This window comes from Scyliorhinus torazame, chromosome 2 (assembly GCF_047496885.1).
Source record: "Scyliorhinus torazame isolate Kashiwa2021f chromosome 2, sScyTor2.1, whole genome shotgun sequence".
Lineage (NCBI taxonomy): Eukaryota > Metazoa > Chordata > Chondrichthyes > Carcharhiniformes > Scyliorhinidae > Scyliorhinus > Scyliorhinus torazame.
Window position 1 is genome coordinate 271,332,912 of NC_092708.1, and position 27,121 is coordinate 271,360,032.

At 53.4% G+C, this 27,121-nt stretch overlaps 1 protein-coding gene across 1 annotated transcript in view; it reads left to right on the forward strand.

Annotated features, from left to right (window-relative positions):
* The first annotated feature begins 7,439 nt into the window (after positions 1 to 7,439).
* dnal1 (dynein, axonemal, light chain 1) overlaps positions 7,440 to 27,121 on the forward strand; it is a 64,414-nt gene continuing 44,732 nt past the window's right edge. The window contains exons 1-6 of the mRNA XM_072487394.1: positions 7,440 to 7,526; positions 7,931 to 7,969; positions 9,461 to 9,570; positions 10,923 to 10,978; positions 17,181 to 17,236; positions 24,377 to 24,503. Coding sequence (XP_072343495.1) covers positions 7,524 to 7,526; positions 7,931 to 7,969; positions 9,461 to 9,570; positions 10,923 to 10,978; positions 17,181 to 17,236; positions 24,377 to 24,503 — 391 coding nt within the window. The 5' untranslated portion in view covers positions 7,440 to 7,523. The remainder of the gene's footprint in view (positions 7,527 to 7,930; positions 7,970 to 9,460; positions 9,571 to 10,922; positions 10,979 to 17,180; positions 17,237 to 24,376; positions 24,504 to 27,121) is intronic.

The following is a 27,121-nucleotide window of genomic DNA, read 5'->3' on the forward strand; positions in this document are numbered from 1 at the left end:
GGGTCTGGATGTTGGGGTCTGGGTGTTTGGGGTCTGGGTGCCGGGTGTTTGGGGTCTGGGTGCCGGGTGTTTGGGGTCTGGTGTCTGGATGTTGGGGTCTGGGTGCCGGTTGTTTGGGGTCTGGTGTCTGGATGTTGGGGTCTGGGTGCCGGGTGTTTGTGGTCTGGTGTCTGGATGTTGGGGTCTGGGTGTTTGGGGTCTGGTGTCTGGATGTTGGGGTCTGGGTGTTTGGGGTCTGGGTGCCGGGTGTTTGGGGTCTGGATGTTGGGGTCTGGGTGCCGGGTGTTTGGGGTCTGGGTGCCGGGTGTTTGGGGTCTGGATGTTGGGGTCTGGGTGCCGGGTGTTTGGGGTCTGGTGTCTGGATGTTGGAGTCTGGGTGTTTGGGGTCTGGTGTCTGGATGTTGGGGTCTGGGTGTTTGGGGTCTGGGTGCCGGGTGTTTGGGGTCTGGATGTTGGGGTCTGGGTGCCGGGTGTTTGGGGTCTGGGTGCCGGGTGTTTGGGGTCTGGATGTTGGGGTCTGGGTGCCGGGTGTTTGGGGTCTGGTGTCTGGATGTTGGAGTCTGGGTGTTTGGGGTCTGGTGTCTGGATGTTGGGGTCTGGGTGTTTGGGGTCTGGGTGCCGGGTGTTTGGGGTCTGGATGTTGGGGTCTGGGTGCCGGGTGTTTGGGGTCTGGGTGCCGGGTGTTTGGGGTCTGGATGTTGGGGTCTGGGTGCCGGGTGTTTGGGGTCTGGGTGTTGGGGTCTGGGTGCCGGGTGTTTGGGGTCTGGGTGCCGGGTGTTTTGGGTCTGGGTGCCGGGTGTTTGGGGTCTGGGTGCCGGGTGTTTGGGGTCTGGATGTTGGGGTCTGGGTGTTTGGGGTTTAGGTGTTTGGGGTTTGGGGTCTGGGTGTTTGGGGTCTGGGTGCCGGGTGTTGGGGTCTGGATGTTGGGGTCTGGATGTTGGGTGTCTGGGTGCCGGGTGTTTGGGGTCTGGTGTTTGGGGCCTGGATGTTGGGGTCTGGGTGTTTGGGGTCTGGGTGCCGGGTGTTGGGGTCTGGGTGTTTGGGGTCTGGGTGCCGGGTGTTGGGGTCTGGGTGTTTGGGGTCTGGGTGCCGGGTGTTGGGGTCTGGATGTTGGGGTCTGGGTGCTGGGGGTTTGGGGTCTGGGTGTTTGGGGTCTGGGTGTTGGGGTCTGGGTGTTTGGGGTCTGGGTGCCGGGTGTTTGGGGTCTGGTGTTTGGGGCCTGGATGTTGGGGTCTGGGTGTTTGGGGTCTGGGTGCCGGGTGTTGGGGTCTGGGTGTTTGGGGTCTGGGTGCCGGGTGTTTGGAGTCTGGATGTTGGGGTCTGGGTGTTTGGGGTCTGGGTGTTGGGGTCTGGATGTTGGGGTCTGGGTGCCGGGTGTTGGGGTCTGGATGTTGGGGTCTGGGTGTTTGGGGTCTGGGTGCCGGGTGTTGGGGTCTGGGTGTTTGGGGTCTGGGTGCCGGGTGTTGGGGTCTGGGTGTTTGGGGTCTGGGTGCCGGGTGTTTGGGGTCTGGGTGCCGGGTGTTTGGAGTCTGGATGTTGGGGTCTGGGTGTTTGGGGTCTGGGTGTTGGGGTCTGGATGTTGGGGTCTGGGTGCCGGGTGTTGGGGTCTGGATGTTGGGGTCTGGGTGTTTGGGGTCTGGGTGCCGGGTGTTGGGGTCTGGGTGTTTGGGGTCTGGGTGCCGGGTGTTGGGGTCTGGATGTTGGGGTCTGGGTGCCGGGTGTTGGGGTCTGGATGTTGGGGTCTGGGTGTTTGGGGTCTGGGTGCCGGGTGTTGGGGTCTGGGTGTTTGGGGTCTGGGTGCCGGGTGTTTGGGGTCTGGGTGCCGGGTGTTTGGAGTCTGGATGTTGGGGTCTGGGTGTTTGGGGTCTGGGTGCCGGGTGTTTGGGGTCTGGGTGCCGGGTGTTTGGAGTCTGGATGTTGGGGTCTGGGTGTTTGGGGTCTGGGTGTTGGGGTCTGGATGTTGGGGTCTGGGTGCCGGGTGTTGGGGTCTGGATGTTGGGGTCTGGGTGCCGGGTGTTGGGGTCTGGATGTTGGGGTCTGGGTGCCGGGTGTTGGGGTCTGGATGTTGGGGTCTGGGTGTTTGGGGTCTGGGTGCCGGGTGTTGGGGTCTGGATGTTGGGGTCTGGGTGCCGGGTGTTGGGGTCTGGATGTTGGGGTCTGGGTGTTTGGGGTCTGGGTGCCGGGTGTTGGGGTCTGGGTGTTTGGGGTCTGGGTGCCGGGTGTTTGGGGTCTGGGTGCCGGGTGTTTGGAGTCTGGATGTTGGGGTCTGGGTGTTTGGGGTCTGGGTGCCGGGTGTTTGGGGTCTGGGTGCCGGGTGTTTGGAGTCTGGATGTTGGGGTCTGGGTGTTTGGGGTCTGGGTGTTGGGGTCTGGATGTTGGGGTCTGGGTGCCGGGTGTTGGGGTCTGGAAGTTGGGGTCTGGGTGCCGGGTGTTGGGGTCTGGATGTTGGGGTCTGGGTGCCGGGTGTTGGGGTCTGGATGTTGGGGTCTGGGTGTTTGGGGTCTGGGTGCCGGATGTTGGGGTCTGGGTGTTTGGGGTCTGGGTGCCGGATGTTGGGGTCTGGGTGTTTGGGGTCTGGGTGCCGGGTGTTTGGGGTCTGGATGTTGGGGTCTGGATGTTGGGGTCTGGGTGCTGGGTGTTTGTGGTCTGGGTGCTTGGGGTCTGAGTGCCGGATGTTTGGGGTCTGGGTGTTTGGGGTTTGAGTGCCGGGTGTTTGGGGTCTGGGTGTTTGGGCTCTGGGTGCCGGGTGTTTGGGGTCTGGGTGCCGGGTGTTTGGGGTCTGGGTGTTTGGGGTCTGGGTGCTGAATGTTTGGGGTCTGGGTGCCGGGTGTTTGGGGTCTGGGCGCTGGGGGTTTGGATGTTTGGGGTCTGGGTGTTTGGGGTCTGGATGTTGGGGTCTGGGTGTTTGGGGTCTGGGTGTTTGGGGTCTGGGTGTTTGGGTGTTTGGGGTCTAGGTGCCGGGTGTTTGGGGTCTGGTGTTTGGGGTCTGGATGTTGGGGTCTGGGTGTTTGGGGTCTGGGTGCCGGGTGTTTGGGGTCTGGTGTTTGGGGTCTGGATGTTGGGGTCTGGGTGCCGGGTGTTGGGGTCTGGGTGTTTGGGGTCTGGGTGCCGGGTGTTGGGGTCTGGATGTTGGGGTCTGGGTGCCGGGTGTTGGGGTCTGGATGTTGGGGTCTGGGTGTTTGGGGTCTGGGTGCCGGGTGTTGGGGTCTGGGTGTTTGGGGTCTGGGTGCCGGGTGTTTGGGGTCTGGGTGCCGGGTGTTTGGAGTCTGGATGTTGGGGTCTGGGTGTTTGGGGTCTGGGTGCCGGGTGTTTGGGGTCTGGGTGCCGGGTGTTTGGAGTCTGGATGTTGGGGTCTGGGTGTTTGGGGTCTGGGTGTTGGGGTCTGGATGTTGGGGTCTGGGTGCCGGGTGTTGGGGTCTGGATGTTGGGGTCTGGGTGCCGGGTGTTGGGGTCTGGATGTTGGGGTCTGGGTGCCGGGTGTTGGGGTCTGGATGTTGGGGTCTGGGTGTTTGGGGTCTGGGTGCCGGGTGTTGGGGTCTGGATGTTGGGGTCTGGGTGCCGGGTGTTGGGGTCTGGATGTTGGGGTCTGGGTGTTTGGGGTCTGGGTGCCGGGTGTTGGGGTCTGGGTGTTTGGGGTCTGGGTGCCGGGTGTTTGGGGTCTGGGTGCCGGGTGTTTGGAGTCTGGATGTTGGGGTCTGGGTGTTTGGGGTCTGGGTGCCGGGTGTTTGGGGTCTGGGTGCCGGGTGTTTGGAGTCTGGATGTTGGGGTCTGGGTGTTTGGGGTCTGGGTGTTGGGGTCTGGATGTTGGGGTCTGGGTGCCGGGTGTTGGGGTCTGGAAGTTGGGGTCTGGGTGCCGGGTGTTGGGGTCTGGATGTTGGGGTCTGGGTGCCGGGTGTTGGGGTCTGGATGTTGGGGTCTGGGTGTTTGGGGTCTGGGTGCCGGATGTTGGGGTCTGGGTGTTTGGGGTCTGGGTGCCGGATGTTGGGGTCTGGGTGTTTGGGGTCTGGGTGCCGGGTGTTTGGGGTCTGGATGTTGGGGTCTGGATGTTGGGGTCTGGGTGCTGGGTGTTTGTGGTCTGGGTGCTTGGGGTCTGAGTGCCGGATGTTTGGGGTCTGGGTGTTTGGGGTTTGAGTGCCGGGTGTTTGGGGTCTGGGTGTTTGGGCTCTGGGTGCCGGGTGTTTGGGGTCTGGGTGCCGGGTGTTTGGGGTCTGGGTGTTTGGGGTCTGGGTGCTGAATGTTTGGGGTCTGGGTGCCGGGTGTTTGGGGTCTGGGCGCTGGGGGTTTGGATGTTTGGGGTCTGGGTGTTTGGGGTCTGGATGTTGGGGTCTGGGTGTTTGGGGTCTGGGTGTTTGGGGTCTGGGTGTTTGGGTGTTTGGGGTCTAGGTGCCGGGTGTTTGGGGTCTGGTGTTTGGGGTCTGGATGTTGGGGTCTGGGTGTTTGGGGTCTGGGTGCCGGGTGTTTGGGGTCTGGTGTTTGGGGTCTGGATGTTGGGGTCTGGGTGTTTGGGGTCTGGGTGCCGAGTGTTTGGGGTCTGGGTGCTGGGGGTTTGGGGTCTGGGTGTTTGGGGTCTGGATGTTGGGGTCTGGGTGGTTGGGGTCTGGGTGCCGGGTGTTTGGGGTCTGGTTTTTGGGGAGTGGATGTTGGGGTCTGGGTGTTTGGGGTCTGGGTGCCAGGTGTTTGGGGTCTGGATGTTGGGGTCTGGGTGTTTGGGGTCTGGGTGCCGGGTGTTTGGGGTCTGGGTGCCGGGTGTTTGGGGTCTGGTGTCTGGATTTTGGGGTCTGGGTGCCGGTTGTTTGGGGTCTGGTGTCTGGATGTTGGGGTCTGGGTGCCGGGTGTTTGTGGTCTGGTGTCTGGATGTTGGGGTCTGGGTGTTTGGGGTCTGGTGTCTGGATGTTGGGGTCTGGGTGTTTGGGGTCTGGGTGCCGGGTGTTTGGGGTCTGGATGTTGGGGTCTGGGTGCCGGGTGTTTGGGGTCTGGGTGCCGGGTGTTTGGGGTCTGGATGTTGGGGTCTGGGTGCCGGGTGTTTGGGGTCTGGTGTCTGGATGTTGGAGTCTGGGTGTTTGGGGTCTGGTGTCTGGATGTTGGGGTCTGGGTGTTTGGGGTCTGGGTGCCGGGTGTTTGGGGTCTGGATGTTGGGGTCTGGGTGCCGGGTGTTTGGGGTCTGGGTGCCGGGTGTTTGGGGTCTGGATGTTGGGGTCTGGGTGCCGGGTGTTTGGGGTCTGGGTGTTGGGGTCTGGGTGCCGGGTGTTTGGGGTCTGGGTGCCGGGTGTTTGGGGTCTGGGCGCCGGGTGTTTGGGGTCTGGGTGTTGGGGTCTGGGTGCCGGGTGTTTTGGGTCTGGGTGCCGGGTGTTTGGGGTCTGGGTGCCGGGTGTTTGGGGTCTGGATGTTGGGGTCTGGGTGTTTGGGGTTTGGGTGTTTGGGGTTTGGGGTCTGGGTGTTTGGGGTCTGGGTGTTTGGGGTCTGGGTGCCGGGTGTAGGGGTCTGGATGTTGGGGTCTGGATGTTGGGTGTCTGGGTGCCGGGTGTTTGGGGTCTGGTGTTTGGGGCCTGGATGTTGGGGTCTGGGTGTTTGGGGTCTGGGTGCCGGGTGTTGGGGTCTGGGTGTTTGGGGTCTGGGTGCCGGGTGTTGGGGTCTGGATGTTGGGGTCTGGGTGCTGGGGGTTTGGGGTCTGGGTGTTTGGGGTCTGGGTGTTGGGGTCTGGGTGTTTGGGGTCTGGGTGCCGGGTGTTTGGAGTCTGGTGTTTGGGGCCTGGATGTTGGGGTCTGGGTGTTTGGGGTCTGGGTGCCGGGTGTTGGGGTCTGGGTGTTTGGGGTCTGGGTGCCGGGTGTTTGGAGTCTGGATGTTGGGGTCTGGGTGTTTGGGGTCTGGGTGTTGGGGTCTGGGTGTTGGGGTCTGGGTGCCGGGTGTTGGGGTCTGGATGTTGGGGTCTGGGTGTTTGGGGTCTGGGTGCCGGGTGTTGGGGTCTGGGTGTTTGGGGTCTGGGTGCCGGGTGTTGGGGTCTGGGTGTTTGGGGTCTGGGTGCCGGGTGTTTGGGGTCTGGGTGCCGGGTGTTTGGAGTCTGGATGTTGGGGTCTGGGTGTTTGGGGTCTGGGTGTTGGGGTCTGGATGTTGGGGTCTGGGTGCCGGGTGTTGGGGTCTGGATGTTGGGGTCTGGGTGTTTGGGGTCTGGGTGCCGGGTGTTGGGGTCTGGGTGTTTGGGGTCTGGGTGCCGGGTGTTGGGGTCTGGATGTTGGGGTCTGGGTGCCGGGTGTTGGGGTCTGGATGTTGGGGTCTGGGTGTTTGGGGTCTGGGTGCCGGGTGTTGGGGTCTGGGTGTTTGGGGTCTGGGTGCCGGGTGTTTGGGGTCTGGGTGCCGGGTGTTTGGAGTCTGGATGTTGGGGTCTGGGTGTTTGGGGTCTGGGTGCCGGGTGTTTGGGGTCTGGGTGCCGGGTGTTTGGAGTCTGGATGTTGGGGTCTGGGTGTTTGGGGTCTGGGTGTTGGGGTCTGGATGTTGGGGTCTGGGTGCCGGGTGTTGGGGTCTGGATGTTGGGGTCTGGGTGCCGGGTGTTGGGGTCTGGATGTTGGGGTCTGGGTGCCGGGTGTTGGGGTCTGGATGTTGGGGTCTGGGTGTTTGGGGTCTGGGTGCCGGGTATTGGGGTCTGGATGTTGGGGTCTGGGTGCCGGGTGTTGGGGTCTGGATGTTGGGGTCTGGGTGTTTGGGGTCTGGGTGCCGGGTGTTGGGGTCTGGGTGTTTGGGGTCTGGGTGCCGGGTGTTTGGGGTCTGGGTGCCGGGTGTTTGGAGTCTGGATGTTGGGGTCTGGGTGTTTGGGGTCTGGGTGCCGGGTGTTTGGGGTCTGGGTGCCGGGTGTTTGGAGTCTGGATGTTGGGGTCTGGGTGTTTGGGGTCTGGGTGTTGGGGTCTGGATGTTGGGGTCTGGGTGCCGGGTGTTGGGGTCTGGATGTTGGGGTCTGGGTGCCGGGTGTTGGGGTCTGGATGTTGGGGTCTGGGTGTTTGGGGTCTGGGTGCCGGATGTTGGGGTCTGGGTGTTTGGGGTCTGGGTGTTGGGGTCTGGATGTTGGGGTCTGGTTGCCGGGTGTTGGGGTCTGGATGTTGGGGTCTGGGTGCCGGGTGTTGGGGTCTGGATGTTGGGGTCTGGGTGCCGGGTGTTGGGGTCTGGATGTTGGGGTCTGGGTGTTTGAGGTCTGGGTGCCGGATGTTGGGGTCTGGGTGTTTGGGGTCTGGGTGCCGGATGTTGGGGTCTGGGTGCCGGGTGTTGGGGTCTGGATGTTGGGGTCTGGGTGCCGGGTGTTGGGGTCTGGATGTTGGGGTCTGGGTGTGTGGGGTTTGGGTGTTTGGGGTCTGGGTGCCGGGTGTTTGGGGTCTGGGTGCCGGGTGTTGGGGTCTGGATGTTGGGGTCTGGGTGCCGGGTGTTTGGGGTTGCTGCACTTAGGCCCCGCCTCCTTGCAGGCCGAACAGAGAAGCGCCTGCGCGCTGCTTGCTGCCTGCTTAGCAACCGCGGCTGTCGCGCGCACGGAGAGCGGCTCCATGGTGAGTGAGCGCGACCCAGCCTCCCCCCAAACCCGGGGGGATTAACCCCCCCTCCCCCTCGGACACCAGAACAACCCTCCTCCCCCCCCCCCCCTTGGACACCGGGGAAAGCTTACCCCATCCCCCGACACCAGACAATCCTCAGCCCCCCCCTTCCCCCAAGACACTGGAGCAACAACCCAACCCCATCCTGACACCAGAGCAACACCCCCCCCCCCCCCCCCCCCCCCGATCACTGGAGCAATAAATCGCCCCCCACTCCGGGCCAACAAACACCCCACCAAATCCGACGTTGAAGCAACAACACCCCCAGTCCCAGGGAGTCAAACGGCCCCCCACCTGGACCAACCCCAGGAGCCTGGCCATAACCTGCACTCAGTAACCGTCTTTCTTTCTTTCTCCAGGCCAAAGCAACCACTATTAAAGAGGCTCTAGCCAAATGGGTGAGTAACAGTGGCAATGATGGAAGCTCCCCCTGACCTCAGGTAACACACTGAAGGGGAGACAGACAAATCTCCCCGAGGGAGCAAAAACTACTCTGATGTTGATCCTTGACTCATGATTTTCCCGACGCCTTGCTCAGTGCTGTCCCCTCTCCCTTTTCACCGACCAATTTCTACCTCATCACCACTTTCTGCCCCCTTTTATAGAAGTATAGGTAAAGAGCATGGAAGTGAGACTAATTGAACAACTCTTTCAAAGAGCTAACATGGATACAATGGGCCAAATGGCCTCTTTTTTTGCTGTGTTATTCTATGAGACGGGTGTCTTATAGATCATTGTCCCCTCAGTCACCTGTAACTTTGAGAGCTTTAAAGACCTGTACCCATTGTGACATGCCCTGTCCGGTAATGTGCCATTCATCTTGCATTCTGGTAGGTTCCAAAAAGTGGCTGTCGTTTGAATCTTCTCTGTTGTGTAATTGACTGCAAAGTGTGTGTGTATCAAATTGCCCTTGACCTACTCAGTTGCCATTCGTCCAGTCGATGACTGATGCTGATGAGTATTGAATTGTTATTGGGTGAGAACCGAATCAAGCTTAGCTGGGTTGCCATTTCCCACTTGATACCAAGTTACATGGGAGGTATTGGGACACATGAGGAAGCAGGTTTTACTGAGCCTCTTAATGAAAGAAATAGAGATAGAGAGGCAGAGGTTTAGGGAAAGACTTCAAGCTTTTTGCCCAGGTCACTGAAGACTAACATGGGGAACATGCAAGATACCAGAACTGGAGGAGTTCTGATGTCTTGAAAGGTTGTAGGGATATTGGAGATATTGGTATGGATAAGGGCGGCATGGTGGCACAGCGGTTAGCACTGCTGTCTCACAGCGCCAGGTTCCGGTTTTGATTGTGACCTCGGGCAGGGCAGCTGTTTTTGTGGAGTTTGCACATTCTCCCTGTGTCTGTGTGGGTTTCCTCTGGGTGCTCCAGTTTCCTCCCACAGTCCAAAGATGTGCAGGTTAGGTTGATAAGCCATGATATATTGCCCCTTAGGGTGGGGTCGCAGGAATAGGGTGGGGAATTGTGCCTAGGTAGGATGGTCTTTCAAAGGGTCGATGCAGACTCGATGGGCCGAATGGCCTCCTTCTGCACTGTAGGGATTCTTTTACACTTTTACAGAGTTAGATTTGGAATCAAGGCTTCTCAGCCGTTCGGCTAAGATCAAGCATAGGATCAAGCCGGAGATCAAGCATTATGCCTGGTCTTGTAAGCTTGGATCCAGTATGTCACTCTTGTGGGGACCATGAATTGGATTCAATTTGAATTGGTTTTGGGGGATTAAGAGCTTGACCTGTCCACTCTGCACATTGGCTTTGTGACTCTGAGAAAGGAATTCATTTTTTAAAAAAAGTTTTGAAATCAAGGAACGATAACACAAATGTATTTGCCTCGAGGCCATTAATGGCAGGGTTGGATGATTCATGACTTTCAGGAGGAAAGGTCGGGAGAGAAAGCAGCTGAAGCCGTGGAGGTGAAGTTGTATGGCCAGGTTCCCCCGATTGAAAAGATGGATGCTTCCCTCTCTACACTGAGTAATTGCGAGTAAGTTTTACCAGATGGAATCTTGAGTGCTTACTTGTGTCTCTTACTTCTACTGGTTATTCCTTCCTTAAAAAGCATATTTTCACATTGATAGCCATAACCTTTCTTAGATTTCTCCCCTCTCCCGCAGATCCTGACTTGTGTTGGGGCCCAGTTCCACTAGCAATGCCTATCTTGCCTAAGTGGCCATTCTTTTTCCCTGAGCTGAGGCGAAGCGTATTAGGCCGTTTTATTCACGAGGGGTGTCACAGTTAAGCTCAATCGTGCCCCTGCCCAATGTCTATGTTCGTGCATTTTCTACCAGCACTAGGGGGCAGGAACATTGGCTGCTTTCACCACCCTAGCCCCCTGCGCCACCACCCCCACCTGACCCCACACTAAGGAATAATGAGGCTAATTGTTCACCATCCTGCTTGAGATCAGGAAACTCAGTAGTATCCTGTTCACACCCTGATTGTAATTTATTTGTCAATTTAATCAATATTGTAAACTTGGGGTTATATGTTGCCCCCAATACTAGCTGCTCAACTTTGTTTTAAAAACAATTTCTGTCCTCTTGGGAATGTAGTCAGCTATTCTTGGGCTGTGTGATAACAGATTGATAATTCAAACTCTTTTGGCCGATTATCTTTGTAACTGCTGTGGATGCTTCACTGCTCCAGGGTCCCAGGTTTGATTCCCGGCTTGGGTCACTGTCTGTGCGGAGTCTGCACGTTCTCCCCCTGTGTGTGCGTGGATTTCCTCCGGGTGCTCCGGTTTCCTCCCACAGTCCAAAGATGTGCAGGTTAGGTGGATTGGCCATGCTAAATTGCCCTTAGTGTCCAAAATTGCCCTTAGTGTTGGGTGGGGTTACTGGGTTATGGGGATAGGGTGGAGGTGTGGGCTTGGGTAGGGTGCTCTTTCAAAGAGCCGGTGCAGACTCGATGGGCCGAATGGCTTCCTTCTGGCACTGTAAATTCTATGATTCTATGCTAGAGCAAGTGAGTGTCTGGTGTCCTGATTCCCCCCTGCAAGTTACAAGTCAAGGATAAGATGAAATATACATCTTTTGCCTGGATGGGCACAACTGCAACAACACAGCATAAAGCAGCCCGCTTGATCGACACCCCCATCCATCACTTCAATCATTCGCTCCCTCCACTTCCAACACACCGTGGTAGCAATATGCACTCTCTACTGATGCACCGCAGCAAAATGTCAAGCTTCCTTCAGCAACATCTCCTCTACCCGTGACATTTGGAGAAAGCAAAGACATGCCTGTCTCATTTTATCCAGTTTACCAGCATAAACATTTCAAGCAAGTGCAACGTGCGATGATGTCCCAAATGTAAAACATTTTTTCCCTTTTTCAGAAAGTTGTCCCTTTCAACAAACTGCATTGAAAAGATAGCGAATTTGAATGGACTAAGTAAGTGTGTGTTTCTTTTCATGAAAACAAATGAAAAAATATATCAATTTTGGTTATATTGCTTCTGGTTTTAGAAGGATGGTCATGTATTGCTCCCCTTTCTTGAGCTCCATTTTTTTATGGAGATCGACAAGAGAACAAAAGTGCATTACCGACTCCATTTACGTTAGTAAACCTGGCTGCCTAATCCTATAAGAAGGCACATGCTCATGCCTATCTGTGATACCATCCATTGAGCATCCAGTACGTGTGTACTATTGCTATGGGTATAGTAGTGCAGGATTATGTCACTGAACTAGTAATTCAGGGATTTAAACTAATAATCCAGGGAACACGAGTTCCAATTCTACTCTGAAAGTTTCAGAATTTGAATTCCATTTCCAAAATATCTGGAAGTAAAAAGCTGGTATCAGTAGAAGTGGTTGTGAAACTATTGGATTGTTGTAAAAACCCAAGTGGTTCATTAATGACCTTTTGGGGAAGAAGACCTATTGTCCTTTCTTGGTCTGCTAATATGTGAATATGTCACTCGCATCCCACCCTAATTTGGTTGACTCTTGTATAAAAGCAAAATGCTGCGGATGCTAGAAATTTGAAATAAAAACAGAATATGCTGGAAAAACTCAGCAGATCTGGCAGCATCTGTGGGAAGAGAAAAAGAGTTCACGTTTTGAGTCCATTTGGCCCTTCAGAGCTGAAGAGAGGCAGAAACGTGATGGATTTTATGGATTGGGCAGGTGGAGCAAAATAGAAGTTCAGGGATAGGTGGGAGCTCAGGGGAGATTTGACATGTTATGGACACAAGACGGGAGGATTAACACTAAATAAGGTGCTAATAGTGGCATAAAGATAAGATAGCAGAATGTGTTCATAGCAGAACAACGCTCAGCGCTCTGAAAGCAAAACATAAGAACATCTTACAGACTGGCCCAGTGGGGGGAGGGGAGCGTTCATGGTCTAAAGTTGTTTAACTCAACGTTAAAGTCCAATTGGGAGATGAGATGTTCCTCCAGTTTGCAGTGGGCTTCACTGGAACATTGCAGCAGGCCATGGAGAGAACAAGATGGTGAATTGAAATGGCAAGCAACAAGAAGATCAGAGTCATGGGGCGGGCTTCTCCGACCCCCCACCGGGTCGGAGAATTGGTCGGGGGGGGGGGGGGGGAGGAGAATCGGTCGGGGGGGGGGGGGGGGGGGGAGAATCGGTCGGGGTGGGGGGGGGAGAGAATCCCGCCCCACCGCTCCGAAGCTGGCTGCCGAATTCTCCGGCGCCGGTTTTCGGGCAGGCGATCATGTTGCGCCGTTCGCAGGGATGTCCCTGGAAATTCTCCAGGCCCCGATGGGCCAAGCGGCCACCCGTTTTCAGCCAGTCCAGCCTGCGTGAAATGGACATGGTCCATCCTGGCGGGACCTGGCTTGTCGGCCATCTAGCGGGGTCCTCTGGGGGGGGAGAGGGGGGCCACAGTGGCCTGGCCCGCGATTGGGGCCCACTGAGGGCGGGCCTGTGCCGTGGGGGCATTCCGTCTCTCCTCGCCGGCATCTGTAAGGCTCCGCCATGGCCGGCGTGGAGAAGAAACCCACTGCGCATGTGCAGGAAACACGCCGGCGGTTCTGCGCATGCGCCAGAACACGCTGGCAGTCCTGCGCAAGCGCCAACTGACGCCGGCCGGCTACGGCCCTTCGGCGGCGGTTGGCGCAGCGCCGGCCTAGCCCCCGGAAGTGCGGAGGTATTCTGGACAACGGGCACCCAGTCTGCATTTGGTTTGTCCAATGTAGAGCTCATTTTAAGCAGTGAATACAGTGGATTAGATTGAAAGAAGTGCATGTGCGATGCAAATTCTCCTGAAACGAGTGTTTGGGGCCTTGGACAATGAGGAAGGGGGAGGTAAAGGGACAGGTGTTAGACCTTCTACAATTGCATGGGAAGGTGCTGTGGGAAGGGGATGAGATGTCAGGGTTAAGGACGAGTGGACCAGGATGTCATAGAGGGAATGGTCTCAATGGAATTCAGACAGGGGAGATGAAGAGAAGATGTGTTTGGTGGTGACGGCATGCTGGAGTTGACGGAAATGGCGGAGGATGATCCTTTGAATGTGGAGGAGGCTAGTGGCGTGAAAAGTAAGGACAAGGGAAACCCTCTCATGGTTCTTTGGGGATGTGAAGAGGTGAGGACAGTGGTTGGTTGACTCTTTATTCTATGGCGACTCTTTATTCTGTGGCCACTCTTAAGTGGCCTAGCAAGCCACTTAGCTGCACCTAACAGCTACTGCAGTGGTTCAAAAGAAGGTGGTCCAGCACCACTTCAGTGCAACCAGGGATTGCACTACATGCCACACTTGCCAGTGACATTCACATCCCAAGAATCAATGCCCTTCTAAAAATCGCTAAGGTTTCTTTAATAGTACTTCTTAAATCAGTGAACTCCAGAACCTAGAAGGACAAGGGGCAGAGGTTCAGGGAAGCACAAAACCATTCAACCCCCTACAAGTGCTCCTAAAGCATCCTGGCTTAGACACTGGGACAAAATCCTGGGACTTGGTATCTAACAGCATTGTGGAGCACCTTCACCAAAGGCACTTCAGCGGTTCAATGAAAAGGTTCGCTGCTACCTTCTCAGGGCAACTGGGGATTAGCAGCACTTTCTCAGGGCAACTGGGGATGGGCACCACCTTCTTGGGGCAACTGGGGATGGGCACCGCCTTCTCCGAAGGCAGCTGTGGATGAGCACCACTTTCTTGGGGCAACTGGGGATGAGCACCACCTTTGGGCAACTGGGAATGGGCACCACCTTCTCCGGGCAACTGGGGATGGGCACCACCTCCGGGCAACTGGAGATGGGCACCACCTTTGGGCAACTGGGGATGGGCACCACCTTCTCCGGGCAACTGGGGATGGGCACCACCTCTGGGCAACTGGGGATGAGCACCACCTTTGGGCAACTGGGAATGGGCACCACCTTCTCCGGGCAACTGGGGATGGGCACCACCTCCGGGCAACTGGGGATGGGCACCACCTCCGGGCAACTGGGGATGGGCACCACCTCCGGGCAACTGGGGATGGGCACCACCTTCTCCGGGCAACTGGGGATGGGCACCACCTTCTCTGGGCAACTGGGGATGTGCACCACCTTCGGGCAACTGGTGATAGGCACCTCCTTCTCTGGGCAACTGGGGATGGGCACCACCTCCGGGCAACTGGGGATGGGCACCACTTCCAGGCAACTGGGGATGGGCACCACCTCGGGGCAACTGGAGATGGGCACCACCTTCTCCAGGCAACTGGGGATAGGCACCACCTTCTCCGGGCAACTGGGTTGGGGCACCCCCTTCTCCGGGCAACTGGGGATGGGCACCTCCGGGCAACTGGAGATGGACACCTCTGGGCAACTGGGGATGGGCACCATCTTTGGGCAACTGGGGATGAGCACCACCTTCAGGCAACTGGTGATGGGCACCACCTTCAGGCAACTGGGGATGGGCACCACCTTCTCCGGGCAACTGGGGATGGCACCACCTCTGGGAACTGGGGATGGGCACCACCTTCTCCGGGCAACTGGGGATGGGCACCACCTCTGGGCAACTAGGTTGGGCACCACGTTTATCAGGCAACTGGGGATGGGCCCCGCTTTCTCAGGGCAGCTGGGGATGGACACCCCCTTAGGGCAGCTGGGAATGGACACCCCCTTATCAGGGCAACTAGGGATGGGCACCCACTTAGGGCAGCTGGGGATAGGCATCCCCTCAGGGCAACTGGGGATGGGCACCCCCTTCTCTGGGCAGCTGGGGATGGGCAATAAAAGGTAGCCTTGCCAGTGCTGCCTACATCCCAAGAAGAATATTTTAAAAATGAGATCAGAGCTAGTTTAGTACCATGCTGGGTGTAATAGTCAAAGCGATTTTCGGGGTGTCGGAAGACCCGGGAATCCAGGAGGAGAAAGAGGCAGACGTTCTGTCCTTTGCTTCCCTGATAGCCCGGAGATGGATACTATTAGCTTGGAGGGACTCAAAGCCCCCGAAGTCGGAGACCTGGCTATCGGACATGGCTAGCTTTCTCTGTTTGGAGAAAATCAAGTTCACCTTGAGAGGGTCATTGTTCGGGTTTGCCTGGAGGTGGCAACCGTTTGTCGACTTCTTCGCGGAACATTAATCGTCAGCAGAAGGGGGGGGGGGTTAGTTTAGCTTAGAGTAGGAGGTTAATAAAGGTGGGACCTGTAAGGGAGGGAGATGGCTTTTGCACTATGTTTATAGTTTCATGCACATTGCTTATTTTGTTGTTGCTATTATACCAAAAATACCTCAATAAAATGTTTTTTAAAAAAAAAAAATCCTTTTGCTAGAAGAATTTTTTTTCATATGGAAAATAATTTGCCAGATTATACTTTCTGTTTTCTTACTGAAATCAAAAGAGCAGTGGTCCTCAATTTTTAACCTGCCGCATTACTGTGAGCTGATATATCCTTACAGGTACTTAACTAATATCCTTGATGCTTGGGCTCAGCAGGAATGTTCATGCACCCGCCTTTGCTAATTATCCTTTTTTACCTGAACATTTCTAAAGAAAGCTGCTTCTTCTAAATTTCATTGGATTTCAATTGGACCCCTTTCCTTCTGTTGGTACGTATTTTAACAATAGGGAATGGGACAGTAGTTTCATTGAGTTACTGCCTCAAACAATGAGATTGCAGCCCAGGTTACTTATAGAAGCCACTTAGACCCAGTGAGTAAATGACTGTTTGCTGAACACATTGAAGCATATCTAAGTTTCTTTTGCCCCTTGCTGAATTGGAAAAGTCGGGTGGAGTTTGAGCAAAAAGATAATGGGCAGGATTCTCCGTTGGCCGACGCCAAAATCGGGGCGTGCGATCGGGTGGAGAATAGTTCCCGATGCCAAAATCGTGGCAGGTGCCGGTTTGACGCTGAATCGCGATGCTCTGCCTCCTCAAACAGCGTCAATGCAACGCACGCTGCGTGTAGTTGCAACACCATTCACATTTCATTCGTGGGCCCACCATTCTCTGGCTCCGATGGACCGAGTTCCCGACGGTGCGGTCCTGGTGTGCTCTCACAAATTGTGAACTTGGCTGCTGAGAGAGCGGGCATGCGGACAGTGTCCAGCACTGCCATACTTTAACGACAACCGTGCCTCTGTCTGGGGGGCTGGGAGTAGTGGGGGGTGGCCAGGAGGTGGGCTGTGGGGCCGGAGTGGTCAGGTACGCAGCACCATTACCGCAGCTAGCAAGGCAAACATGCGGTTGCGCCGCCGCCCCCCCCCCCCCCCCCCCCCCCCAACCCAAGGGTACTACCCCCCCCCCCCCAGGTGCCCTCTGGCCCCAACCGGCTGCATGGGCGCTCCAGCACGACCTGTCCTATCTTTTCAGCCCCACTCAGTGTGTGTGTGGGGGGGGGGTGTGTATTGTTTAAGCCCGCCTGCAGCTTGTCAACCCTGCTGCGAGTGTCCACCATGGATCCGGCGATTCCCACACCGTTTTTCGGGTGTTTCGATGGTGTTCCACGCAGCGCATGTGCTAGCCTCTCACCGGTAGCAGAATCGGTACAGGTGTGGTGCCGATTTTTCTGACGTGAAGGTCTACATATTCTTCATTGGCGGCAACACTTAGACTCAGAAACGGAGAATCCGGCCCAATATTTAAAGAAGAGTTTCAGTACTTCTCAGAAAAATCTAATCGATCTTCACAGAGTCAGCCATTGAAAAGGAATTGATGGACACACTGGACCAAAATCAGCTCTGTTCAGAATTTTGTGGATTATATTGAGATGCCGTCTAAAACACTTGAAAGATCAGAGAGGGATTGTCCAGAATAATTTACCTCCATTGGCCCAGGACTTTTCACAGCTTTTAATCTCACTGGGAACTTTTTTTAAGTATTCATCCATAGAACCTTTGGCTAGGCCAGCATTTATTGCCCATCCCTAATTGCCCTTGAGAAGGTGGTGCTGAGCTGACTTCTTGAACTGTTTTAGGAGTACTTGCAGTGCTGTTAGGAAAGGATTTCCAGGATTTTGCCCCAGTGACAATGAAGCAACTTCGTTGTGAGGTGAGGGAGGGGAAATTTAAAGTGTTTAGACATGATGCTCCAGCCACCGTAAGCATTCAGTTGACTTGATAGACCAGCTGGTCTTTTTCTACCTGTCAACTTTGTGTGTTATTTCAAAGTAAAATGTTCTTTTTCTTGTGTTTTCCAGAGAAATTAACAATTCTGTCTCTAGGAAGGAACAACATAAAGAATTTAAATGGTCTGGTATGTCAATATAGTTTCACTCTCTAATTCTAAATCTTGTTGCTGAAACCTGCAGTTATTGACTTGGGATGTCCTCCTTAGAGAAGAAAAGATTGAGAGGACATTTAATTGAGGTGTTCAAAATCTTGAGGGGTCTAGACAAAGTAGATGGGGGAAAACTTCCCTTTGGTGTAAGGGTTGAGAACCAGAGGACAGATTTTAAGATAATTGGCAAAAGGAGCAATGGTGACATGAGGAAAGTCCTTCTTGCGCAGTGCAAAGTTAAAAATTTGAGGACGATACAAAACTTGGAAATATCGTATACTGTGAGGAGGACAGTGTAGAACTTCAAAAGGACATAAACAAGTTGGTGGACCATGCGGATAGGTGGCCAATGAAGTTTTTCATGTGGAAAAACATGAGGTGATACATGTTTGTAAGAAGAACATGGAGAGACAATATCAAATTTAGGGTACTAATATAAAAGAGGTGCGGTTGCAGAGAGACCAGGGTGTGTTTGTACATAAGTCATGAAAAGTGGCAGAACAGGTTGAGCGAGCAGTTAATAAAGCATACATTTGATAAGAATGATCTCATTGATGTATGCAAAATCCTTACAGGGCTCGACAGGGTAGATGCCAGAAGGATGTTTCTTCTGATTCTGGGGGTATTTAGAACAAGGGCACACAGTCTCAGTAAGAGGGAGGCCGTTTAGGAGGGATTTCCTCAGCCAGGGTGGTGAATCTTGCAAATTCTCTACCCCAGAAGATTGGAAGCTCAGTCATTGAGTATGTTCAAAGTAGAGGTTGATAGATTTCTAGATACCAATGACATGAAGGGATATGGGGTAGTGTAAGAAGGTGGTGTGGTAGAAAATCAGCCAGAATCTAATTAACTGCAGAGTAGGCTTTAAGTGGCTACTCCTCCTTATGTTGCGATGTATCCTAGGCTTTATTAATAAGGGCATGGAGTACAAGAGCAAGCAGGTCATGTTGAACTTGTATAAGGCACTAGTTAGGCCTCAGCTGGAGTATTGCGTACAGTTCTGGGTGCCACATTTTAAGAAGGATGTGAGGGCATTGGAGAGAGTGCAGAAGAGGTTTATGGGAATGGCTTCAGCAATGAGGAACTTCAGTTATGAAGTAAGATTGGAGAAGTTGGGATTCTTTTTCTTGGAGATTTGATAAAGGTATTCAAAAGCATGAGTGGTCTGGGAAAAGTAGATAGGGACAAACTGTTCCCACTTGTGAAAGGATTGAGAACAAGAAAGTGCAAACTTAATAAGTGATCTGAGAAAAAAACATTTTCTCACAGCGAGTGGTTAGGGTCTAGAATGTGGTGGAGGCAGGTTCAATCGGGGCATTCAAGAAGGAATTAGATTATTATCTGCAAAGGAAGAATGCGCAGGGCTGTAGGGAGAAGACCGGGGAAGTGACACTAGGTGAATTTATCCTTTAGAGGGCCAGAAAGAACACAACAGCCAGGTGGCGGCCTCCTGCGATTCTCTAATTCTGGTCTCCAGCACTTTTACAATTTGAATTGCTTCACCATTGGCTTTCAGCTGTCTGGACACTAAGCTCTGGAATTCCAACCCTAAATCGATCTGCCTCTCGCACACTTTCCTCCTTTATTGGTTCCTTACACCTACCCTTTTGAGCAACTCTTGGTTATCTCTGCCTAATATCCAGCCCTGTGTCAGATTTCCAGAGCACGATCTTGTTATTAGAGCCAGGACATTCTGGAGTGAAACCAAGAAGCATTTTATTTCTCACACACAGGGTAATGTGGAATATTCTCCCCAAGGGCTGTGAATACTAGGGGCCCATTGAAATTTCAAAGCTGAGTTCCAAATTTCCACTAATAAAGCAAAATACTGCAGATGCTAGTAGTTGAATTAGTCGATGATGCCAGTAGATGAGCTAGTTCCCAAAAAGTCACATTGGACTCCAAACATTAGCTCTGTTTCTCACACTACAGATTCTGCCAGGCCTGATGAGTTATTCCAGGATTTTTTGTTTTTATTCCAGATTTCGACTACTATTTGTGTGAAGAAGTGCTTTCTGATTTCACCACTGAATGGCACAGTTCTGATTTTAAATTTATTCCCTTATTCTGGACTCTCTCATTTTCTCTCCATCTACCCTGAAAATCCTTTATTCATCTTAAACATTTGAATCAGATCACCCCTGATGCACGATCAATGACCACTAAAGCAAGGTTGTAGTCCAACTGAAGGCTTTAATAAGCTAGATGTTTCCCCAGCAGCTCAGGTACAGAATGAGGGCTGCTGGGGCGGCTCGGGTTCTTATACTCCGCCTATCAGGGCGGAGCTATTATACACTCTAGCCAATAGAAAGCATACAGTTTCCACCAATGGTGCTTTAGCCTATCAGGTACCGTAATACCTATAATACCACTTTCACCCCATGTTACAAAAGAGTCCGGCGGGGGTGGTAGCCAGAAACTACAAAACTTAACAGCATGGTATAATTAGTTATGGAGGTACCGTAATACCTCCGTACAGTGTTTAGTAACTATTTACAAGTCTGGTAGCTATGTACATTTGATGGTTTATATTTACAGATTACAGTTAAAATGAAGCCCTGGTCGTCCTCTGTGATCGTCGGAGCCTCGGTGGTGACTCCGGTGGAGGCTCGGGTGTCTGTGACTCCGGGAGCGTGGCTTCGATCTCCATGGCAGCTTTGTCACCCCTAGAAGGCGCTGGTGGGGAAAACGGCTGACCTGGGAAGGGAGCGTCTGCGGGGGGCGTCAGTGGGTGGGGGGGGGCCTAGACAGGGGCGGCGGAAGGACCGATCCTCCTGTAAGGTGCTGCGGTGGAGGGGAGGGTGGGACTGGTGGCGAGAATGTGCGTGGAGTTCCGGCGGGCGCCAGGTTCCGTAGGGAGACCATATCTTGTCAGCCGTCAGTGTACGCCACGTAGGCGTACTGGGGGTTAGCATGGAGCAATTGGACCCTCTCGACCAACGGGTCCGACTTGTGCGCCCGCACGTGTTTTCGGAGCAGGATGGGTCCGGGAGCTGCCAGTCAGGTTGGGAGCGAGGGCCCAGAGGAGGACTTCCTAGGGAAGACAAGGAGACGATCGTGAGGTGTCTGATTGGTGGTCGTACAGAGTAGTGACCGGATGGAGTGCAGGGCATCCGGGAGGACTTCTTGCCAGCGGGAGACTAGGAGGTTCCTGGACCGTAGGGCCAGTAGTACGGTCTTCCAGACCGTTCCGTTCTCCCTCTCTACCTGTCCGTTACCCCGGGGGTTGTAACTGGTCGTCCTGCTCGAGGAGATGCCCTTGCTGAGCAGGAATTGACGCAGTTCGTCGCTCATAAAGGAGGACCCCCTATCACTGTGTATGTATGCGGGGAACCCGAACAGCGTAAAGATGTTATGGAGGGCCTTGATGACGGTGGTTGCTGTCATGTCTGGGCAGGGGATGGCAAATGGGAACCGGGAGTACTCGTCAATCACGTTCAGGAAGTACGTGTTGCGGTCGGTGGAGGGGAGGGGGCCTTTGAAGTCCATGCTGAGGCGTTCAAAGGGACAGGAAGCCTTTATCAGATGCGCTCTCTCTGGCTGGTAGAAGTGCGGTTTGCACTCCGCGCAAATTTGGCAGTCCTTGGTCAGTCCTGACCTCCTCGATGGAGTAGGGCAGGTTTCGGGTCTTGACGAAATGGAAAAAGCGAGTGACCCCCGCGTGGCAGAGGTCCTCGTGGAGGGCTCGGAGGAGGTCCACTTGTGCGGTGGCACATGTGCCACGGGTCAGGGCGTCAGGAGGCTTGTTTAGGTTCCCGGGACGATACAAGATCTCGTAGTTGTAGGTGGAGAGTTTGCTCCTCCACCGCAAGATCTTGTCGTTTTTTATCTTGCCCCGCTGTGCATTATCGAACATGAAAGCAACCGACCGTTGGTCAGTGAGGAGAGCGAATCTCCTGCCGGCCAGGTAATGCCTCCAATGTCGCACTATAGCCTGGGCCTCCTTTTCGACTGAGGAGTGGCGGATTTCGGAAGCATGGAGGGTACGGGAGAAGAAGGCCACGGGTCTGCCCACTTGATTGAGGGTGGCCGCCGGAGCTACGTTTGATGCATCGCTCTCGACCTGGAAGGGGAGGGACTCGTCTGGCATGCATCGTGGCCGTTGCAATATCTGCTTTGATGCGGCTGAAGGCCTGGCGGGCCTCTATCGACAGGGGAAAAGCTGTGGATTGGATCAGGGGACGGGCCTTGTCCACATAGTTGGGGACCCACTGGGCGTAGTAGCTAAAAAACCCTAGGCAGCGTTTCAGGGCCTTGGGGCAGTGAGGGAGGGGGAACTCCATAAGGGGATGCATGCGTTCAGGGTCTGGGCCTTTCACTCTATTTTGCACTACGTAGCCGAGAATGGCTAGATGGTCAGTGCTAAATACGCATTTATTCTTACTGTATGTGAGGTTAAGGATTTTAGCGGTCTGGAGAAATTTTTGGAGGTTGGTGTCGTGGCCGCAGATGGTGACATTATCGAGATACGGGAATGTTGCCCGAAAACCGTACCGGTCAACCATTTGGTCCATCTCGTGCTGGAAGACCGAGACCTCGTTGGTGACACCAAAGGGAACCCTTAAGAAGTGATAGAGCCGCCCGTCTGCCTCGAAGGCAGTGTATTTGCGGTCACTAGTGCGGATGGGGAGCTGGTGGTAGGCGGACTTGAGATCCACCGTGGAGAAGACCTTATAATGCGCGATCCTGTTTACCAGGTCGGATATGCGCGAGAGAGGGTACGCGTCCAGCTGCGTAAACCTGTTGATGGTCTGACTGTAGTCGATGACCATCCTATGCTTCTCCCCGGTCTTTACCACCACTACTTGAGCTCTCCAGGGGCTGTTACTGGCTTCAATGACCCCTTCCCTCAGTAGCCTTTGGACCTCTGACCTAATAAAGATCCGTTCCTGGGCACTGTAGCGTCTGCTCCTGGTGGCGACGGGCTTGAAATCCGGGGTGAGGTTCGCAAACAGGGAAGGCGGGTCAGCCTTAAGGGTCGCGAGGCAGCAGACAGTAAGGGGGGGTATAGGGCCGCTGAATTGGAAGGTCAGACTTTGAAGGTTACACTGGAAGTCTAAACCCAGGAGTATGGCCGCGGATAGGTGGGGAAGGACGTAGAGACGGAAATTTTTGAACTCCCTTCCCTGGACTGTGAGGTTTGCTACACAAAACCCCTTTATCTCCACTGACTGGGAATCGGAGGCCAGTGAGATTTTTTGATTAACAGGGTGGTTGAGAAGGGAACAGCGCCTTACCGTGTCTGGGTGTATGAAGCTCTCCGTGCTCCCAGAGTAGATTAGGCAGGACGTCTCGTGCCCGCTGATGAAAACGGTCGTCGTAGCGGTTGAGAGTGTTCGAGGTCGAGACTGATCCAGGGTCACCGAGGCCAATCGCAGTAGTTGAGAGTTCTGTTTGGGCAGTGTGTGGTCGGCCGAGCTGGTGTCCTGATTCATCCAAGATGGCGTCTCCCATTGGTCGCACATGGCCGGGGGTGCACAAAATGGCGGCGCCCATCCCTCCAACGAGGCGTCCGCGGAACAAGATGGCGGCGCCCGGGGTCCGCACGTGGCCCTGGGATATGGAGGTGGCGACAACCGCTGACCGCATGGGGCCCGTGGAGAAATTTGTGGTTGTGGTCCGCATTCGCCGCTGGAGACCGCGGCCACTGCTCGGGCCTGACATACGCCACAAAATGGCCCTTTTTGCCGCATCCCTTGCAGGTGGATGCGTGGGCCGGGCAGCGCTGGCGGGGTGCTTGGCCTGCCCGCAAAAGTAGCAGCGGGGCCCATTGGGGTTGCGAGGCCGCCTTGCAGCGCAGGCCTGTGGGGGAATGGGGGAAGTCTCGGGGTCGGACGTGGCGGGGTTCCACCCTGCCCAGGGGGCTGCCGCGCGGTCGGGAACGTAGGCGGGGGGGTTCCTGGAGGCCACGTCCAGGGAGCCTGGAAGGGCCCGTGCCTCCCTGAGACCCAGGGTGTCCTTCTCTAACAGGCGCTGGCGAATTTGTGACGAAAGCATACCTGCCACGAAAGCGTCCCGGACTAAGAGTTCCTTGTGTTCGCTCGCCTAAACTTGCAGGCAGCCGCAGCTTCTTCCCAGCACCAGGAGTGCGCGGTAGAATTCCTCCAGCGATTCCCCAGGGGTTTGTCGCCTTGTTGCAAGCAGGTGCCGGGCGTAGACCTGGTGTACCGGGCGAATATAGTGTCCTTTTAGCAGCTCGATTGCTGCATCGAAGTCTTCCGCTTCCTCGATGAGGGTGTAAATTTCCGGGCTCACCCTTGAGTGCAGGCAGTTTCTGCTTTCCCGTGGGTGTGTTTTTGGCCGTCTTGAGATAGACTTTAAAGCACGCCAGCCAGTGCTTAAAGATTGCCGCTGAGTTCGCCGCGTGGGGGCTAAGTTGCAGACACTCCGGCTTGATTCGGAGCTCCATCCTTTCTTCTTAAAATTCTAGCTTATTAAATTGATGCACGATCAATGACCACTAAAGCGAGGTTGTAGTCCAACTGAAGGCTTTAATAAGCTAGATGTTTCCCCAGCAGCTCAGGTACAGAATGAGGGCTGCTGGGGCGGCACAGGCTCTTATACTCCGCCTATGAGGGCGGACTATTGTACACTCTAGCCAATAGAAAGCATACAGTTTCCACCAATGGTGCTTTAGCCTATCAGGTACCGTAATACCTATAATACTACAACCCCATATATATTTTTTCTATACTTGGGGAGGCTACGAGCCTAGTCAATCTAATCATAATTTGTATCATTCTGGTGAATCTATACTGCCCAGATCAGTATTTTCTTCCAGAGATCCAGTGCCCAGAACTTACTCCAGATCCCCCATCTAACCAGAGCTCTGCAGCTGTAACATAACTTCCACTCCTCTGTGTTCCAGCCTTCTTGAGATAAAGGCTAATATTCCATTAGTCTTTTTAATGATTTTTCTGTACCTGTTCACTGGGTTTTACTGATTCTGGCTTGCTAATTAGCTCCAATAATGCAATGGCATGTCCACCTGCCTGTTGCTCAATCTGACTTTCAAATCCTTTTGAGTTTAATCCACAAATCCTGTGCTGTATGTCAAATTAGTGGTACAGAGGGACTCTAAAGATTTGGTGCTGTAATCAGTTTTACTTTCTGCAGGAGGCTGTGGGGGAAACGCTGGAAGAGTTGTGGATTTCGTATAACTTGATCGAGAAGCTTAAAGGAATTCATGCCATGAGGAAGCTTCGAGTACTGTACATGTCGAACAATCTAGTGAAGGATTGGGGTATGCTTCACTTCCTTTAACAAAGGAAGACTTGCATTTAAAGAGTGTTTTTCACATCCTCCGTATATCCCCAAATGCCTTTCAGCCAATGAAACATTGTTGAAGTGTAATCACTGTTCTTTTTTTTAAATTTAGAGTACCCAAATTCATTTTTTCCAATTAAGGGGCAATTTAGCGTGGCCAATCCACCTACCCTGCACATCTTTGGGTTGTGGGGGCGAAACTCACTCAAACACGGGCACACGGGCAGAATGTGCAAACTCCACATGGACAGTGACCCAGAACAGGGATCGAACCTGGGACCTCGGCGCCGTGAGGCAGCTGTGCTAACCACTGTGCCACCATGCTACCCCATAGTCACTGTTCTAATGTAGGAAACCGGACTGTGAATTTGTACACGGCAAGCTCCTCAAAAGTGAGAATGGTCAGATAATCAATTTTTAGATGTTGGCTGAGGGAAGGCACATGGGAAAACTCCAGTCCTCTTCTTCAAAATGGGCTATTTTATGCCCACCTGAGAGGACAGTCAGGGTCTTGGTTTAACGCCTCAGTCACAAGACAGAATCTTCAATAGTGCCGTGCTGGAATGTCAGCCAAAGTTATGGGCTGGGATTTGAATCTACAATGTTCTGACATAGAGGCAACGGCAATATCACCTAACTTCTGTCGATACCTTTGTGACTTTAGATAAAGCTTTCTGATGACAATAATGTGCGAATTCTGGTGCTCTATTCCGTGCTGGAATGTTCAGCATGTTGGCGTTCCTATATTCCGTGGGTTCCTGATCTTAACACTGATCACAAAGTAGGAAATGGGAGGTCAATCTCCCTACTCCTGGTATTCGAACTACAATTTTCAAAAGTTACCTTGACTCGGAAATTGTCCCTTTAGATTGGAAGATTGCATGCAACTCTGCTGTTCGAGAGGTGAGAGTGGCAAATCGGGGAATTATAGACCAGTTAGCCTAACATTTGTTGTTGGCAAACTGCTGGAGTCCATAGGGCGACTGAGCATCTTGAAAATTTTCAGTTGATCAGAGAGAACCAGCATGGATTTGCAAAGCCTGATTGAACTTTTTGAAGAGGTGATTAAATTAGTGGACAACTAGATGTTGTTCATATGGACTTCCAGAGTGTATGGTAAACCCTCTCAGAATAGGCTGTTAGAACATAGAGTAAGAAATAGGAACATGAGTAAGGCACTCAAATCCTCAACCTCCTCCATCATAAATAAGGTAGTGTCTGGTGCCTGTGGCCTCAGCTCCATTTTCCTGCCTGTCCTCCATAACCCTCGACTCACTTGTCAATCAACAATCCATCTTAGACTTGAATATATTTGATGATCCAGCCTCCATTGTTGTTTGGGGTAGAGACTATCAAAGATTCACAACCCTTTAAGAGAAGAAATTCCTCCTTGGCTCTGTCTTAAAGCTTTCCTTAAATGGTTCTGAAACTGCGCTCACTCGTTCTAGATACCCCACAAGATTAAACATTTTCTCAGCATATACCTTGTCATGTCCCCTGAGAATCTAATGTTTCAATAAGATCACCTCCCACTCTTCTAAACTCCAGTGAGTATAGGACCAACCTGCTCAGCCTTTCCTCATAAGACAACCCCTACATCCTGGGCATCAACCTCGTGAACCTTCTCTGAAGCGCCTTCGACCAAGTTAAATCCCTCCTCTCTGTATGGTCTCACCAATGTACTGTTTGGTTGTAACATACCTCCCTAGTTTAATACTCCAGTCCCCTTACAATAATTATTTGCTGAACCTGCATGCTAACATTTCTGCTTCGTGTACCAGTCACCCAGAACCCTCTGTAGCACAGAGTTCTGCAGTTTCTCTCCATTTATATAATCTGCTTTTCTATTCGTCCACCTAAGTGGACAACCTCACATTTTTCACCTTCTACTCCATCTGGCAATTTTTTGCCCATTCACTTAACCTATCAAAATCCCTTTGCAGATTCTGTGTTCTGCTCACAACTTGCTTTCCTACCTATTTTTAAAAAAAATATTTTTATTGGCTTTTCTCTTGTTTATAAACAGTTGTGTGTATCCATTACATTTTTCTTGCCTGCGCTAATTTACTTTATTGTACAGAGAGGCTTCCTACCTATTTTTAAGGCTGCGATACAGTCTGTCCCTTCAACCAAGTCATTAACATATATTGTAAGTAGATGAGCTCCCAGCCCAGATGCCTATGACATCCTATTATTTGCCAACCTGAATATCCTGACTCTGTTTCCTGTTGGATAACCAATCCTCTTCATGCTAATATATTATTGCACTGCTGTTCACAGCTCCAGGGACCCAGGTTCAATTCCAGCCTCTGGTGACTGTGCATGGAGTTTGCACTTTCTCCCCATGTCTGTGTGGGTTTCCTCCGGGTGCTCTGCTTTCCTCCCATAGTCCAAAGATATGCTGGCTAGGTGGATTGACCATGGCAAATTGCCCCTTAGTGTCGAAAAGGTTAAGTGGGGTTACTGGGTTATGCGGGTGGAGTGGAGGCATGGGCTTAAGTAGGGTGCTCTTTCCAAGTGCCGGTGCTGACCCGATGGGCCGAATGGCCTCCTTCTGCACTGTAGGGATTCTGTGATGAGTTCTTATTTTCTGAA